Source organism: Indicator indicator, chromosome 7, assembly GCF_027791375.1.
Source record: "Indicator indicator isolate 239-I01 chromosome 7, UM_Iind_1.1, whole genome shotgun sequence".
Lineage (NCBI taxonomy): Eukaryota > Metazoa > Chordata > Aves > Piciformes > Indicatoridae > Indicator > Indicator indicator.
Window position 1 is genome coordinate 14,196,150 of NC_072016.1, and position 19,472 is coordinate 14,215,621.

The 19,472-nt window shown below is 37.3% G+C and overlaps 1 protein-coding gene across 4 annotated transcripts in view; it reads right to left on the minus strand.

Moving 5' to 3' along the window:
* CPEB3 (cytoplasmic polyadenylation element binding protein 3) overlaps window positions 1-19,472 on the minus strand; it is a 79,403-nt gene that overhangs the window by 43,987 nt on the left and 15,944 nt on the right. For 2 of the 4 annotated variants that reach the window (XM_054382174.1, XM_054382175.1), the window contains exons 2-3: window positions 12,207-12,366; window positions 754-810 (exon numbers count right to left, since the gene is read on the minus strand). In XM_054382174.1, the coding sequence (XP_054238149.1) occupies window positions 754-810; window positions 12,207-12,366 (217 nt within the window). The remainder of the gene's footprint in view (window positions 1-753; window positions 811-12,206; window positions 12,367-19,472) is intronic. The other 2 variants (XM_054382177.1, XM_054382176.1) reach the window with 1 other exon arrangement.

Consider the following 19,472-nt stretch of genomic DNA (forward strand, 5'->3'; position numbering starts at 1 on the left):
GAGAACTCCACCACTTCCTTCTTTTCCAGGGCTTGACAACCCTTTTGGGAAATAAATTTTTTGTAAGACCTAATCCAAACCTTCCCCAGTGCAACTTGAGTCCATTTCCTTTTGTTCTGTTGCTTCCTACTTGGGAGAAGAGGCCAACCCTCACCTCACTACAACCTCCTTTCGATCAGATAGAGAGCAATAAGGTCTCCCAAAATATATGTTCATGAGTGGATTTTTGAAAAAATTATTTTCTTTTCCAACACAAAGAAAAGCAATAATCTTTCAGTGAATTGCAACCCCGCATTTTTTCCTCATTCTTTAGGTTTCTAAACATTGTCTCCAGGCCTGTCTACATAACAATTTAGGGAAATCAAAGTAAACTCCATCAGTCAATTCAATTACATGCAAAACTTGTAACTACTCATCCTGAATACATCAGAAGAGGTATCAGAAATTAAACTTACAGATTTAGCACATACACACACTCACAAAAGAGGGAACAACAGAAATTGGCTTGAAGTATTATCTAAGCAGGCATTATAAAGCTTTCAATGGAAGACACAAAGTCATTATTAAGCTAATATAAAGAATCACCAACTGTAGCAATAAAAATCAGATGATTGAAGTATGAAAATTATTCTAAATTAATGCACAAACTTCTATGCAAATATTATTACACATTTATGACTGACTGTACAGCTATATACACAATAAATATAAGAAAACAATGACAATATTAGTCACTAGATATTAACAACTTACTATTAAGAGCCATAATATTGTCTGTTCCTGGATGATGAAAGTTTATTCCCATACGTCCTGCAATGTAAATAAAAGCTATTTTAAATGTTTTTATTTAAAAACTGAATTAAATTAATTAATATGAAAAGTTGCTAAAGGGAGTGAACAGCCAAGGTAGCCAAATCATCCATCTGCTGAAGACAACTTCCCAAGAATATACATTTATAATATTTACCACCATATTACCTTTACCATTATGCAAAAAAGAGAAAAAAAAAACAAAAAATAAATAGATGGCCTCAAAGTTCAACCTTGCTGCAGATAGCAGACTTGAAATAATGAATACATGAAAATCTACAAATATTTACACTTAATTAGTAAAAATAAATCTCTGTTTTCCATACTACCTGTGTAACCAGAAGCTCTCACTGAAGACATGAGTGCTTACCCTGACTTTGCATTCTTCTCTAAGAATCTGCCATCACTTACTACTGGAGATCAGATACTGAGTTAGAGGAAACAGTGTTGCCATGGAATACATTCATATGTACTGAAAAATCTATTATCTCTTGACCCATATTCAAATGAACTCTGCTGGTGCCAGTTTCCAGGAAGCTAGGGAGATACAATATAGTACCAGTTCTTGGTGAGATTTAACAACTGAAAGATTGATTTAAGAAGATCTCTGATGACTTCAGGAACAGCAAGTGGGAATAAATTCACATGCTGTTACTTTGTTTCAAAGAAGACTACTCCACAGAAATCTGCTTTTATCACTAAAGCAAGAAATGAGCCAACTCAACTATTGTTCAGATTAGTTTTCATTTTAGATACTATTTAGCTAAGCTGAAGTATTGAAAACACCCTGAAGAAACTGTAACAGAACTTTAACTACCATTCCCCCCACCCCAACCCCAAATGAATATCAAAGCTTCTGTGTGGAAAAAGATACAAAAGGATTGTTATAGTCACATAAAGAGTTATTTTTATTAAGTAATGTAAGTAACTTAAGTTACTTACAAGTGGTGTAATCCATTTCATATGTTCTTCATACCTCTAGATTTATGGTGAAGTTTAGGAGCCACGAAGGCAGCTTATGTTTACTGCAATGGCACTCAAATATAGGAGCTCAAGACCCACTCACTACACTGAAGAACCAACATAACCATTAAGTTCCTGTACTTCTGCAAAACCAAGTTTTAATAAATAAGCTTTGACAAAGCAGAGCTAAAGCCAACCTTTTCCAACATTTTCAGTTCCTATTAGTAAGTTAAAGCCTTCTATTTCCACAGAGACTGCTGTGCTGTAATTAATATTCTTTCTGCATAGATGCAACATGGAAGTTTGAGTTCACTTTCTGAAACCAAGTCAGAAGCAGTTTAAGCAAATATATATTTTCTTCACATTGTAATTTTTTCACTCTTTCAGAAGAATGTGCTGCCACAGCAAGACTACGAAGCAAACAGCACCTCCAGGAATAACTGGGGGCAGAAGGAAGGTAAATAAAATTTCCATTTTTACTTGCCAACTCTTTGAGCAAAGAGATCTTCATTAACTACTTCAAATTTCCTAATTACAGATGTAATTCTCCTACACATTTTCACATTGATCTAGCACTGCAGAAACATTAAAGCTGCTCTTTTTTCAGTTAGAAGCTTGTGCTAAAATATTTCTGAAATCTTGCCAGATTGACATTCTCTTTTCCTTAACAGCCTCAGGTTACAGGCATTACTTGTAAAGAGAAAGGGTCTATGTTATAATCTATACTTGTAAACTTGTAATAGAAAACAAACAAACAAAAAACCCCAATCCTGCTATTAAAAAAAAAAAAATCAAGTAAAATTTGAATGTATAATGCTTGAATGGGCCCTACTCTTTTCCCTGGCTGAAGCTGAAATTCTGCTGTTTGACCAGCTTCAGAAATAGGATCATATCTGTGACATCTGGGTTTGTTTTTTTCCTCTCTCCAAGCTGTCACTGGACCAGGTGCTGCTTGTGTGACATTTTGTCACCTGCCCTTGGCCTGCTATTTTTAAACAGTTCTTGTCAGCTCTCTTTTAAGAGGAGCAGAAAATACAGAGCAGCACAAGCAGAAGGACATGTTCTCATACTGAGCTAAGCAACAGTGTGGGATAATTCTGTGTATCTTCAGAGATTCCCAAATGCAATTCTATAGAAACAAATTCATGGAATATTTTTGAAACACACCTGTATAAAAAGCATTCAAAACAGACTGGTAATGCACTAACCATAAGAAAAATTAGCTACCAATAATTATATAGCCTTAACTACATTTGAATATCTTGCTCTTTGAAGCAAATACTTCATCTGGACAAAAAAGAGGCCATCTGCAGATTACAAAACTGCATAACTAAGGCACAAAAAAGAAATTACAAATTTATTCATTTCAAGATGCAATGCAAAACTGAAATTTAATCACTTAAGAAAAGCACATGTATGCTACCTGAACCAGCAGTTCACTAAATTAAAAAAAAAAAAAAAAAAAACCCAAAAAAAAAACCAGAAACCCTTCCAGTAACAACATCCCCAGTATTTGTATTCAGTGTACATCTGCCATTTTCAGTTTGCCTGTCTTGGTTTCATGACTATCTACTGGTTGTATATTCCATTATGTACTTTTATGACACACACTTAGCAGTTAGGCTACAACAATAATAACTCTTTTATGTAAGTATTTTCAATTCCTGATTTAAAAAATAAATCTCAGTTGTATATTACTTGCTCTTTAAACATTTTCAGAGTATAAATAAGGATTTAATGACTCTTGTATAACCCAAGCTGCACTTCTGCATACTCTGTATCATGGAATTCCTTAGATTCTCTCGCATAACAATATTTAGAAAGACTTTTCTGGCTGGACTCTCAAGTATGTGCATCTTCTCACTGTACTATATCAGAAATAAGATATTAAATAGAATTGAACTTCACAGCATTCTTTGTCAAAAACAGTCATGATTTTGAAACAGTTCTGAAATCTTTCCAATATCTTAAGGACGTATATCCTTCCCCCATATAAATCTCTTTATTAAATGCTTTGCAAATACATGGAGTTTAATCCTTTGTCTAGATAATTCCAAGTTACATTAAGATTTTTCAGAAAGAACATTGTTCCAGAAATAACAAACCTGAATATCAGGCACAGTTTTACCACTATGGCAGTTATTTTGACACTGTCTAGGTGCCAGGCTTGCATATAGCAGTCTCTTAATCTCAGCTTTAAAATCCACTTAGCTGATATTCAGGCTGATGAGCTCAATCTTTTTACAACTCAGTGCAAAACTGATCTTTGATATCATCTTTGTACATAGGTGCTGGCATTACCATTATTTTCCCATCTCTGAAACAAACACCAGTGATTAATCGGTTACAGATGTAACATTACTGTCTTTAAGAGAGTTCTGAATTAGTTTTATCTTTGTAGTCATTTTTCGCTTCCTAAGTGCTCTATGGTTTGTTTTTTGTTTTTTTTTTGAACTTGTGAAATCCTAATCAGCCTCTGGAAATTAATACTCATTCAGTTAAGAATTTTTAAGATTACAGTTACCTATTGTTGTTTTCATGTTACCAGCAACATTCTAAGAAATAATGTTCATTGGTTATATATTGAGTAAAACTTCTTTCCCTGGTCTATATACCTCATGATTTTCACCAAGATTGACAAGATATACCAATTCAGTAATTGGTATTTGGCATAAGATTTGCTGGAAAATAGCAAAGCTGGCCTGCTTTTGACCTGTCCTGAACTTCCTCTCAGATAGTTCTAAAGATCATGGTTGATATCAATTAAACGTTATGACCAGAGGTTCCAGTGGCAAGGTTAAATGAAAGTGGCAGCAGAACTAGGTCTGCTATACTTCCTTAGTAATAAAACCTCCTTTATCATTCTTATCTCCTCTGTCAAAGGTAGTGCCAATGAAAGGCACTAAAAACCAGCAATAGGTATTTTGATGGATAGAGAGATAGCAAGTGGGGTAGAGCAAAGCTGAGAAGTGTGAAACTCAAAGCAAGACCAATATTCCCTCAAACACCTGAAACAAGATTATCTTGACCCATATACACTCAGGAGCCTAGAGCACAACCTAACATATACTCACACACATCCCTATATTGCAGCTCAGTTTTGAGTCTGCCCTGTTATTCACAACCAGCCCAAAATCACTAAGTATGTGTGTGTGTATGTAAGAATTGTCCTAATTTTTACCTAAGTAGTCTCCAGACCATTCTCTCTCCCTCTTACCCAAAAACACAGATACCTGAACCTAATGCTACAGCTGAGTTCTTAATTCCAAATACATGCCCATGTTTGCACTTTAAAAGCAAGACCTGATGTACACAAAAAGAAATCTGGCTTTACTTACAAGGGATCAGTAAGTGTATGTGCACATGTAGTAGTTCTAGAATTGTACTCAGAAGAGCAATATTGATACTACTGGTGAGTTTGGGAGGAACAAACCAATGTGAAAATCAATTTTTCCATTAGCAATCTATGCTGAAATATACAAAATGCTCAAAAGAGGAAGAGAAGTTATAAAGAAAAAAGAAGAAAATAAAAGAAAAAACCAATTCTGTGATGCCAGTCTTCAATAATGAATGAATTAAAAAAAAATAATAATAAAGAGAAGGAAAACCAGATATCTGTATCACCACTCCTTACACTAAATCAAGCAAAACAATAACAAAAAAATAGACCAGTCCTGCCCAAAACACATCCATCTGGTCAAAGAAAAGCACATGCTAGATGCTAGCAGAATATTAGAAAGCATGATCATCCAACAGGATCACTGAAGAAAGCTCCTAGTTTAAGCAATATCAACTGTTTAATAGTCATATTCTGTACTGAAATAAAAAACTAAAGAGGATTTTCTTAAATAAGCAGAGTTTCAAATGGAAAAGAAATGCTGTTTCTATTAAAAGTATCAGCTCTTACGGTGCACTTTTTTCTAAAGAAAGTGTTGCAAAAAGCTCTAACTGGGTGGCACCATTTCTAGGACTCAGATGACATCTGTTCTATTTGCATGACCTTTGTGTTCAGCTGCTGACTGCAAACACAAATATGATCCATTCACCTTCAGTCTCTCAGGTCATGAGGCAAACTTATTGCCTTGCTTACAAAAAAGTTATGAACAATTAGAGCTAAAAACAATCTAGCTGCATGCATTGGAATTAACTGAAGAACAAGTAAAGGTCCATATGTATTACAATATTGTCTACGTACCGTATAATCTTCAAACTATGTTGTCAAGTCTCAAACAAAGTTAAACACAGGAAATCTTAACTTTCACTTGGTTTTCATATGAGCTGATACACTCTTTACAACAGTTAAAAGGTAGTAACCCAAGTAACTTCACTTTTCTGTTGTGAAGATATGTGGGTGTAATTCACATTAAGTATTGAAAAAAAGGAGGCAAAAAAGTTTCCCTGCAGTTTCTGTTTCTGTCTCTGTACTCTTGTACATTCGTATTCATTCTCCACCAATCTCAGAACAAATTCCAAGATAGTCAGGGAGCATGAACATTCCACTGAAATACTACAACATACCAACACATATTCTATACATCTTTCTACAGTGTGATATCTATTAAAATAATTTTTAATGAAGTCTTCTTTTGAACTTCTCCCTGTACATGTGTGGTCTCCAAAGACTCATTCCTTAAGATGTATCACAATGATACTTTATAAAGAACTTCAGAACTTCTGTTAGTTCAGGATTTGCACATTACAATGTTCATTTCCATCCTGATTCAGAATCAAACCCAAATATCACACTTAACAGTAAACTTAAAGTATTTCATAGGGACAGGATTTCTCCTCTCAATTTTATATTTTGATTCAGTTTCATGACCTGTCAGCAGTACATATGCATAGCATATGATCCAATACAGATTAAATACTTCAATTATTTAAAAACAGAATAAGGGCAGCTGCTAGTTACCACTGATGAAAATATATTTTATAGATCAGAATGCCTCTGTGTTGTAATGCAATAGTTTGACACAGACAAACATATTGCAACAGTGACATATTGCACCACAGTCAGGAGACACAAAGACACTGATGGAGGAGAGAAATGTTTTAGTCAGTGATAAGCAGCAGCATGTGAATACTCACAGGTTATAAAATACTGCAAATATATCCTTTCCTCGTTTAAGCAAAACTCTCTCCCACGCTTTCGTAGCATATAATATCTTTTATTGGCAACTCAACGAGGCCCTGGGCAACCTGATCTAGTTGAGGATGTCCCTGCTCACTGCAGGGAGGTCAGACTAGATGACCTTTGAAGGTCCCTTCCTGCCCAGACCATTCTATGATTCTACGAAAGTCAGTTCAGGAAAAACATCCATTGCACACTTCTGTCATGTAGGCCTTGTTCTAACTGACACAGGGAACACCCAGATACCCTCAGCCACAGACAGTAATTCTGTAACTCCACCAAGTCTGGTGATAAACCATGTCCCTTGGCATCACACCTCTGCATTTTTAAACACCACCAGGAATGGGGATTCAATCACCTTCTTGGGGAGCCTATTCAGTATTTGAGAAGCCTTTCAGGACACAAGTTTTGTCCACTGTCCAATCTAAACTTCCTGGGTACAACTTGAGGCCATTTCCTCTCATCCAAACACTCGTTAACTAGGAAGAAGAGACCAACACCCACCTCACTACAACCTTCTTTCAGGTAGTTGTAGAGAGCAATGAGGTCTCCCCTCAACCTTCACTTTTCCAGACCAAACAACCCCAGTTCCCTCAGTCACTCCTTGTAAGATCTGTTCTCCAAATCCTTCACCAGCTTTGCTGCCCTTTCAAGCAGTGAGGACCTCAAAGCTGAATGCAGTACTCAAGGTGTGGCCTCACCAGTGCCAAGCACAAGAGGACGATCGCTTCCCTGGTCTTACTTCACACACTCTTCCTGATATAGGCCAGGACACTGTTGGCCTTCTGGCCACCCATGCACGCTGTTGGCTCACACTCCGACAGCTGTCAATCACTCCCAGGTCTTTTTCTACTGGGTAAATTTCTAGCCACTCACCCCCAAGCCTGTAACACTGCATGGGGTTGTTGTCTAAGTGCAGGATGTAGCACTTAGCCTTCTTGAATCATCAATCCAGCCTCTCCAGGTCACTCTGCAGAGCCTTCTTACCCTCAAGCAGATCAACACACCCTCCCATCTTAGCATCATCTGCAAAATTTTGAGGGTGCACTCAATTCCCTTATTCAGATCATTGATAAAGATATGCAAGAGAACTGGCTGCAGTACTGAGCCGTGGGGAACACAACTTGTGACTGGCTGCCAACTGGATTTAGCTCCATTCACCACCACTCTAGGGAATTGGCCATCCAGACATTATTTTACCCAGCAAAGCATCCACCCATCCAAGCCACGAGCAGCAAGTTTCTCCAGAAGGATAACTGTGGGAGACGCTGCCAAACATTTTAATTTAAGTTCAGGTAAACAACACCCACAGCCTTTACCTCATCCACTAAGTAGGTCACCTTGTCATAGAAGGAGATCAAGTTAGTCAAGCAGGACCTGCCCTTCATGAACCCATGGTGACTGGCAACTTAACATAGATGGATAAGTTGGTAATTTATCCAAGCCCAGAAACATCAGAGGTAGGTATCAAATCTCTCTTGGAGCAAGAAACACTGAAAAAGAACTTAGTGACCCTAACTCTCCTAGGTGGAAAGCACTAAGTCAGCCTACCAATTAGACTAAGATAGCATTCACTCAACAAAAATAATTCAGCATTGTAAGACCAAGGATCAGTTACTTTATGCTGTATTAACAATCTTTCAGCCTTTTCTTGTGTTCCACACTTGAAAGCAATACCCCCCCCCCCCAAAAAAAAAGTCACTTAAGCACACACCCTCTCAAGGCCAAGTGGATCATGGTTTTTAAAAAACTGTTCTGCTTTGGTGACCTTGAAAGAAACTCAAATTCCATGGCCTCCAGGACAAAGTCTGATCATATCTCAGATTCAGAGAAGGTATAAAGATTCAGCTACTACAAACAAGAGGAAAGACTCTCTTCTTTCTCATCCCCTAAGCTTCTCCACTACCTCTACTGAACAATGTAGAGTATGAGGAATTTGAACCCCTGAATGAGAATGAAGTATCCCAAATTCAATTTTGTCTTTACATCTGAATCTGTTATGGTTAATCCCCCCTTCCACATTTTAGAGTCCTAGCTCCTATATCACAGATAATTATTTTTTATTTCAAGTATATGACTTCGCTATGTTCTAAGCAAAGTTTCAAACTTTAGATAAAGCACCTGCAATATTTTATTAAGAAATACATGCAGTACTTCTAAAAATGCACATTTGCTGAAGACATTGCTTCCAGTGGCAGACTGAAATGATCCCAAAATACTGGCAGTGGCTTTATAATATGTAGTAGAGGCTCCAAGATTCTTATAGTTTTTCTAGAATTAAGTATTTCTGTATTTTCAAAATCAGAGGCTTTTGGTACTCATTCTTTTATTCCTTTTGCTCTGAGATTTGGTTAAGTTAATAAGACTCAAGAAACAGAAGTCAAAATTCTGCACAAGAGGCATTCACACAGGAATGTCTGTGAAGAAGTGAAAAATCAAGCCACATAACTAGTATTAAAAAAAAAAGTCAAGTTCATAATAAATGAAAACATGACATTGACTTAGAAAACAACCAAAAGCAAGCAGAGCACATCACTTTCTCAAGAGCATTACAGACTAAAATGTGCTCCCCTACTTTAAAAGAGAGAGCCACAAGAGAGTGGGTTAAATAAAGAAAAAAAAAGTGAGTTTAGAGGACAAGATTAAGTAAACTCTGAGGAATGTACAGAGAAGGACAGCAGCTGAAAATCCGCATCTTTGGTAGAGGATACAGGGTAACAGTCAAGACAAATGTTCACAGAAAACGCAACAAAAATAGGAAAGTGATTTGAGGAGTGGATCAATATTGGTAGAAAACTAGTTAGGTTTTCATGAAAATGATTCAGTTAAAATAGTAACATAGATCAGTTTGACACAGAGGAATACAAAACTTATTGCAAAGGAGAATGAAAAGGAGCCCTGAAAAAGCCACTCCTGTGAATACTGCCAGTCATGCTGCATAGTGTGAAAACAGGAGTAGAGGAAAGTTTCCTTCTCTGGAGACTTTCAAAACCCGTCTGGACACATTCCTGTGCAACTTGATCTAGGCAAATCTGCTTGAGCGAGGAGCTTGGGCTGGATGATCCCCAGAGGTCCCTTCCAAACCCTATCGTCCTGCAATTCTGTGGAAAGTGCACACTAGGTCAAACCAAGGCTGGAGGTTAGCAAAGCAAGCCCTACAGTCAGAGGGAGGATGAAAAGAAAGGGTGACAAGGAAATAAGTATATAAATGGAAAAAAAAAAACAAACAAACATGTGGCAGAGACAGAGAGATAACTAATAGTAAACAAGATTTCTCCAACAGTTACTGGACTGGAAGCTAAGCAAGGAGACAGCAAAGACAAATAGATGAGCAGCACTGACTGAGAAAACAGGATAGAAAGTACATCCAGTAAGTGACAAATATTTGCTGGACAAAAAGTAAAGCTAACAGTCCCACTGGTGAATGGGAAAGACCAACTCACACTTTATAATCAATATCCAACTCTTTTTGAAAAGAAAGTTAACAGTTCCTACTGCTTTCGAATGTCCATTTAAATTAGTCAGTCTCCATTGTGAACTGACAACTTGGTAGAGACTAAAACATGAAGTTTGTTTGGGAAAGGTTAGTTTTCTTTAAAAGTACAAAGCTACTTAATGGAACCAAGAATTTAATTTCTATCTCATGCAAAACACAAACACTAAATAGCATTATGACACTCAGCTGTGGAATATGATCCAACACTTACATAGACTAGCTCAGCTGAGTATTGGAAACTATTGCTGATAGAATGATCAAGCAACAAAAATTATTTTATGTGCTAATACTCCAATGAAAAAATAGAGACAACAGAAGCATAAGCAAAATTGCACTTATAAATCTTTTTTTCCTAGGCTAACAACCTTTCTCAGTTATTTTCCATGCTCAGGTTCATATGTAAATTCCATGTTTAAAAATTAGTTTCACTGTGTATATATAAGTACTGATTTGAAAAAAAAAAAAGGCAAGTTTTACCTAGGTTATAATACATTTAATAAGATAAAATAAATATTTTACTTACTACTAATTTGGAGAGGGGTTTCATTTAGTTTTTTAATATCAGCCATACATAATGCATATCCACAGAAATCTCAATTTTGTTGAGCTTGTTTTTAACACTTATTTTGGAGGACTGTGATCAGTATAGACATGAAACTGCATTTTGTGCCATTGTAGGCAGCTGAATGATGGCCATGGGCACATGAAGACTACAGCACAGCAAATTTCAAGATAGAAGTGGAAAGCAGAGATTAAAATGCTGAAAGTATAGAACCCAGTTTGGTATGGCTGTGAAAAAAACTCTGTACCCAGAGAGATGGTGAAAAAGGCAGAAGACCTTAGACCAAGATAACTACTTTTCCACAGGTAGTATATAAACGGAGAGGGAAACCAATGAGGCAGTTCTGGTATCAGAAAAGTATGCATATAAGCATTAGCACAGGAAGTACCATACATAAGTATATTTCTTCTGTAACAATGTTCCTTTTCTGTTAGTTCTCTGTCTCAACTTCTTAGAGCTTGGAAATCACTTCAATACTTTCATTGTCTATGGCTTGCTTACTAGTTTCAGTGTTCAAAGTTGATAAGAATGCATGTGAGCAAAAACGTGTATTTCAAACTGAACCCATAAAGATTAAGACAGAAGACTGTGCAGCCTTATCAGGAATATTTAGTTATCAAAATGTTGCCACAACCTTTCACTGTTGCAGTATAAGCCAAGTATAAGAAATGGTTCCATTTCCAGACCTACACCTGTTAGTTTAGTAACACAAATAATTAAAGCTCTCCTGACACTTAAAACATTTCATAGCTTCTCCCCCCAGCATTCCCCTCAACTGAAATCCAAATCAAGGTACATTTTTTCTTAAAAAGAAACATGAAACAACTGTAGAGAGAAAGCTTGATACAGTAGTTGGTTTAGAATCCTGAACACTAACAGATAATCTAAAAATAAGAGTAGTATTAACTTCAAATAAGATGTTGGACATAAGAAGTGGACTCCAGTTGCACTACACACTCTCTGAACTGAGCAACTGCAGCAGGTGATCTGCAGCTGAGCAATTTGCAGACATATAAAACCAAGTTTTGGAAGTGCCAGTTGGATATTACTACAATTATGCACTCAGAATAATTAAATAAATATTTCACCTTATCTTCCTACAGTAAAGATGATTATCTCATGATGGGAAAACAGAAGTTTTACATAACTGACAACTCATTCATTAGCAAAAAGTTTATAGCAATACTGAAAAGCTGATTTTTGTTTAAACACCAAGCAAGCATGGACATATGAATATTCCTAACCTGTAAAATGATTCCTCCACATTATATCAGCGAAACTCATTGGTGGGCCACTGGGAGGGTAGTGTTTACCTTTCAGAGGCTCATGATCAGTCCTTATCATATCCATTAAGGAATTTTCCAAAGAGTGCAAGTTAAAAGTGTCATAGGGCCTATTCCGGTCCTAAAAGAAAAGAAAAAGGAAAGAAAAAGAGGAAAGAAAGGCTGTTAGAGAAAAAAAAAAAATCATTTTCCAACATAGGTTCATTTATTATTTAGTAAAACTCCAATATCCAACTCTACATTTTTTCTTTACAGAACTTTATGAATATAAGTTGTCAAAATTATATCCTCCATTTTGCACCTGGTCTTCTCACCAATACTTTTACAGAGAGAGGCTTTGCAATACTTCTAAAAATACACAAAGTTAATTCTAAACATTATCACTTAAATAATGAGTTAGAAATAAAGCAATATTAATGTTGACATGAGAGAAGTGAAATTGTTTCAAACTTTAGAGATTTTTGCTTTACAGTTTCTTCAACTACCTTCTGTCATCAAAGCAAGCAGTGCTCAAGATGCCAGCAAATACATTTGTTCCTGCAAATACCAAGCAAGTCTAAAAACATCTAACATGAATCTCACAGGTTTAAGGAAATTGTACTAGATGCAAGACACGAAAAAAAGCAACACTTTCACACAAGGGCACTCAAAAACCTGAACAAGGGTTGGTTTGTATTGTTTGAATCTCTCATTTGAATAAGAAACATTAAGGGTGCTATGTAAAAGTGCAATGTATTTTCAAACAAACTACATTGTACTTGCAAGTAAAAGTGAGTCTTGGTTTCAGAAGGGTTCTCAGTCTGATGATGGAGAATGGCAGCCCTTCCTGTTTCTGTCTGACATCGCTCAGTGCTTCTCTTTGCAATGGCATCCTAGGGTGCGTTTCAAAATGTATGTCCAGCAGGTCTAGAAAGATTCTCCTTCCCCTCTGCTCTACCCTGGTGAGACACACCTGGAATACTGTGTCCAGTTTTGGGCTCCCCAATTCAAGAGAGACTGGGATCAACTGGAGAGACTCCAATGGAGAGCTATGAGGATGACTGTGAGATTTCAACATCTCTCCTATGAAGAAAGACTGAGACACCCGGGGCTGTTTAGCCTTGAGAAGGCTTAGAGGGGATCTTACCAACATGTATAAATATCTGAGAGATGGGTGTCAAGATGAAGATGCTAGTCTCTTCAGTGGTGCCCAGTGATAGAAAAAGGAACAATGGGTACATGCTAGAAGACAGAAGGTTCCACCTCAACATGAGGAGGCACTTCTCTACTGTGAGGGTGCTGGAGCACTGGAACAGGCTGCCCAGTGAAGCTGTGGAGTCTCCTTCTCTGGAGACTTTCAAAACCCACCCGGATGCATTCCTGTGCCACCTGCCCTAGGTGATCCTGCTTTGGCAGGGGGATTGGACTCAATGATTTGTGAAGGTCCCTTCCAACTCCTAATATTCTGTGATCTTTAATTTGCTGTAGTTGAGCTTTTTTAAGTAAGAGAGGGAAAGACAGACAGTAGGGAGTTGGGGGGGGAAGGACAAAACCCCACAATCAACCTTTGGCAGCTCTATTAAAATAATCAGTTTCAAAGTTCAGGAACTGTTTTATGGAAGGAACAATCTACCAATGCCCATGTATCTCAATCACTGTATGTATGGGACAGCATAACAGAACAGTCCCTTGTAGTTAGTCAGTTTCTGAAAAACATTATTTTTCTTAATCTCATCACTATCTTATTTTTCTTTACTTAAAATAAAGCACAAGTATGCAAAAGATGGCGTTTTTTAATTTGTTCACTATATCATGCTACACTTAATACATTGTACTGTGCCAACGGAAACCTTCATTGTAATATGCCACCCCAAATTCCTGGAACAATGTTTTACTCATGCTGGTTATTACAAAATAATTGTCTTGCTTGAAAGAATAAAATTTAAAATGCACAGACAAGAAGCAGCAGTATGCATAGAAAATGTAATGAAAATTTTGTCTTGGTAATTATTATTTTTCTTTAACCCTCTTTTTCTTACACTGTCTTTACATAAAACTAAAAGAGAGAATGAGTTTGCTGGTATAATTAAGCTTTACTTTAATATCCCTGTTCTGGAATTCAAGTAAACATACGTTATTGCAAGTTTGCTGTTACGAAAAGCTCTGAAATACAGATCTTCTTGCTGCCAAAAATCTCATGTTCCCACATTCTGCCTACCCTAAACTGAAGATCTAACTTCCCTTCTCCAACATGCTGATGTTGTATTTTCTAAAAGTGGACTGGCATTATTTTCTTCACACATTTATGTAATCTATTGAGCACTTTTTGGCAGTCAAACATGAAATCCAAAGAATACTTGATTTATGTTAGAAGCTATACTAAGCACTAAAGTTCAAATGAGCTCACTGATTTTCACTTTTCATAGTTGACTATTTTTGTCTTCTACAGCTGCTTAGTACACCAACATTTACACTGTATTTAAAAGAGTATAATTGTATCTGCAGTGTTCTTCTCATAGGCTGCGTGTTATGGCGTTTCCAGGTGACGCCAAGATGAGAAGAATCTTATTGTGAAAGGCAAAAGCATTTATTGCCTAAGCAACTAAGCAAAGCACTAAGTACAAGCAAAAGCCTAAGCAAACCAAGAGCTTAAGCATAAAACAAAGCCTGCTTCTCTGTTACATAGTCAACTTATATACTTTTCTGATACAGAGCTGCCACATCCCCATTGGCTATCCTTTCACTGACATGGGTCCAAGCAGAGCATACAATAGGTTAATATTGACAAACAAGCTTCTCACCATATCCAGTCAACTTCTTCCTAGTCTTTCTCTTCAGTTGCAAGGTGTTTACATTCTTTCCAACTCAAAGACAAAACATAGCCTTCTCAAAAGTTGTTCAAAGGTTTGCTATCTTCCTACAAAAGAGTACTTGCTCACCTATCCAAGCGGATCAACACATACGGAATATAAACCCAAATTTATGCCCAGGATATTTGAAATAGATCTTAGGGTGTGAGGGGAGGATGGGATAAAACCAACCAAAACCAACCAACCAAAACCAACCAAACCAACCCACCAACCACCCACAAACAAAACAACAAACAAAACCACACATGGGAAAAACAAACAAACAAAAACCCCAAACAAAACACACGCCCACACACACAAAAACCCCATACACCCCCGTTAAACAAAACAAAACTCTAAGATAACTTTTTTCTAAACAGAATTTTCTTTTTGTTAAAACAACCCACTTGTAAAATGTAGTAGGAGAAGTTTGTTTCATTCACTTTCTTCAGAGAAATGCAAAGCTAGACAAAAAAGAAAAAGTGTAATTTCAGTGTAAAAAACCCCACACCAAAACCGGAACACTGAAAAAAAAAAAAACCCAAACAAAACCAAAAAGCACCACAAGAATCCATTTCTGTGATATATTAGTAACCTTATTAAACAGGATCCGTATTATTCCCTTAAAGCAAGAATTTTTGTTGACTTCTATTTTTCATTCTATTCAGTCCCCTGATTTGTCTTACAGCTGTAGCAAAGCTGAGCTGGCAAAACCAACACCAGCAGGAGAGCAAAAGGGCAGGACTGTTGCTTTTGCCACAATATTTTTTTTTCCAGCTTTAAACATTCCTGAGATTACAGTCTTAGAGGTCAGAAGCAGAGAGTTCACAAGAGGACGCAGCCTACAAATGGAACTTAATTGTCCTTTATTAACATATGTGTGTTATATTTTAAGTATGCTACTATAGCAACAAATTTCTGGGAGGTCCTACTTTGTTCTACAACTTCCTAAGGAACTGTGCACAGGGACACGTGTAGAAAAACAGGGAGAAAAAAAATTCATAGCATCAAAGGCAAGGCTACACAGGGTGTGTTTGCTAGAACGCAGGATCTTCCTAACCTTTCAGGACACACACAAACCTGCAATATATTTTCAAGATTAAATCAGACCTACACTGGATGCAGAAAGATCAACTTAAATCAAAACCCTTTGCCTAGGAATTATAACACTTCCCATTACAGTACTTCAGCAAGCTAAATCAAGTAAAGGAACTCGAGGCACAACAGATTTTTACAAGTATGTTCTGGCATGCGCATAAGCATAGTGCACAGTGACTACAGACTCGGTAGCGTAGGTGATAAAACAAACAAGTCAGGGTTAACATTCTAATTCCTACCTGGTTCCTGCCATCTGGCTACTACCATTTTTCCTTAGTAGCTTTCACTTCAGCAGTAACTCAGTTGTGCTCCATAGATTTGGAGATTGTTTCCTAAATACAGTTTCCTTCAGGAGGCCTGGAACATTGCACACACACAAGATGATGCTCCCTTATTTCTCAGCATGAACAAGTCCACCTGGGTCTCTGAAAACTGATACTGTTCCATCTCCCGGATTTGCCTTTTGCATTGTTTCAAAACATTGTATCTACTGCCAAACAATCCCAACAATGGAAACATTCATAAAGGTCCTCAGTAGTACATGAGAATTTTGCAGGGAAGTTCTGGTACTAGGACTAAGAACGGAAACCAAAATATAAAATACAGAATGATAAAGCAGATTTTTAAAAAAAATTTTTTGGAAAAGAAAATTGAAAATCCAACAAGCCTGGAAAATCTGCTGACATCTTCTAGAGAAGATGAAGATCCTAAAACCTACTTAGATATACCATGTTATGGATAAATGAAATCTACAGCTAAAAGTCACTGTCTTGGGCTAAGCAGCAATCATTAAGTTAGATTAAAGTCCAGCCTGCCCATGTTGGATTGTACTTTTGATGTGTACAGGCAGCAACTGCTTCCTTGCCAGCTGATAGTGTATGCAGCAACATATTTCAGTTCTTTCAATACACTCGTCTTGAAAGAAAGAAAAATAGCTTACTAATAAGAACTATTAAAGATAGGGGTCTCAGAACATACATTCTCAGCCCTTTGCTCTTTTCTATGTGTTCATCCCTGAAACAGACTCCCTCAAAATGTACACGTTAAGCACAGTGAGAAATTACAAATGCAGGTGCAGGACCCAAGTTTTGAAGGATACAAAGTGAGACAGACCTTCAGTTGGGTGTCAACTGCCTACCTTTAAATGTCTTACTTGCAAGCATGATAAAAAAATGTCACAAAATACAGTGTCTATCATTTGTCAATTAAAAAAACAATACATAAACCAACAACAACAAAAAAAAAAACACACCTATCAAAGGCCAGTAACTTTGGAAAAAAAAATAACTGCAGAGTCAAGACACTAAAATAAAATAAGAATGCATTTTACACTTGTGTGCATCAGTATTATGATAGCCTTTAATTATACCACCATAATTTTCCAGAGGTCTCCCGTCTCCATCCAGTACACATAATCACATAATCAAAAGAGTGCTTTGAAGAGGTCTGTTTATCTCTAGGACAGATGCCTGTATTGCTTATTCCAGGAGAAGGCTAATGTGTAATCAGTATGTCAGCAAATTCCAGGAGGGGAAAAGACATCCTTTAAGTTACCTTGATTATGAAACAAAGACTACTTAGTGGTACTTGTGGTACCACTTAGTGACTTAGTGGTACATGTAATTGACATGTATCTCCATCACCTGAAATCAAAAGAACCTTTCCCCTTTGTCATACCCTGTAATGTGGTGTCCTTTTGTCCTGCCTCCTTCAAACTCAGAGCATGGGCATGTAAGGGCAAGGCATACCCAGGTACTACTTCAGGTTCCTCCCAGTAGATGTACAGACTGCGTCTTTACTGATAAAAGGGAAAGGCAAAGAATAGATGACATTATGGATGACAAAGCCAAGACCAGATCTATAGCTAGGGCTACAATAGGCATTAAGTAGACCTTAATATAACCTATCTCACTACCTCTTTCAGCTTGAACAGGTAGCACAAAGTAATTGGAGCTAATGAACTAAAAATGGAAATGACCAACATATCCCATGGCAGAGACATTGAGAACATGCTCCTTGCTCAAAAACAACCCTGAAGCTGCACCTTTTACTTCTGTCTCTGCAGAGGATTATGGCAGCAGGGACATTTGACCATTGAGCTGATTCAACGACAGTCACAAAGCGAAAAGTTTCGCCCTGAGAAAGCACATCATGAAAACTAACACACTGCCCAAGCCTAGCGATCATCCACACTAAAAATCCTCAACTCTCTATTTCCAATGCATTGAATCCTTGTTGGAATGGTCATCTGCACCTGTAGCACGGCATGCACAATGAGCTGAGAGATGCATCTGATCTGTCTATTTTTTTAATATGCAAGCAGCAAAACCTCAGGTACCTAGACACTTCCGAAGATGCAGTTCCCTGTGTCTACATATTTCAATTCACCTGCTAACAAACTTTCTGTTAAACTTCCAAGCTTCCTACATTCTGAAAAATACCTCACTGTCAGTAATTTATTTCAGTGTTCTACATTTCTATGCTGCCCTAGATTTGCAAGCTTCCTGCACCAGTATGTGGCACAACACCGCCCAACTCTGACGAGCAACAAGATGGCCTCCACTCACTGAATTATTAACTGTTTCCAACAGAATACCCAAGCTCCAGTTAGGCTCACAGAAGTCTCAGCATTTTTACTTACCAGATTCTGGGACATTGTTTCTAGCATTTTGATCAGAAGGAAGTGAGATCCTGGGGAACATCTAAAATTCTTATAGCTTAAAGAACCTTCTTATCAATGCAAACTTCCTCACTGTGGTCACAGCTGTGTTTCATTCTTCTGTGACTGACATAAGCCTGGATTTAGCTGCACAGGATTGCTAAGCATTGCCAACTGAAGCCGAAGTCAATGGAAGCACTGCTTTGAATAAATACAGGGTAAAATGCCAGCACTGTTTTAAACTGGACTTGCTTGCTCTGTTCTAGCACCCACAGCAGGGCTTAGAACAGAAGGAAAAGAAGTCTGTCTTGCTCCAGAATCCAAAGCTGCAAAAACCCCCAGTATTACGGAAGTTCATCTTGGGACATGCTCAATCTGCCACGATGGTGCACATGAATGATCACATATAGCAAGCTCTAAATAATCACTGAGCAGTCTTTAGCTTCTAGCAGTTTCAGCTGTGAGGCAACCTCACATTCGCAGTAAAGATTTTTAAAATGTACAGCTTTGAAAAAAATAGGGAATCTGAGAAATATGGTCACATGGTAAAGTAAGATGAGCACTTTGCAAAAGAATCAAAACCTGTGAATATCAAGTGTCACTTCCTTTTGCAGCTTGGTGTTGGAATGCTGCCAGTAACAA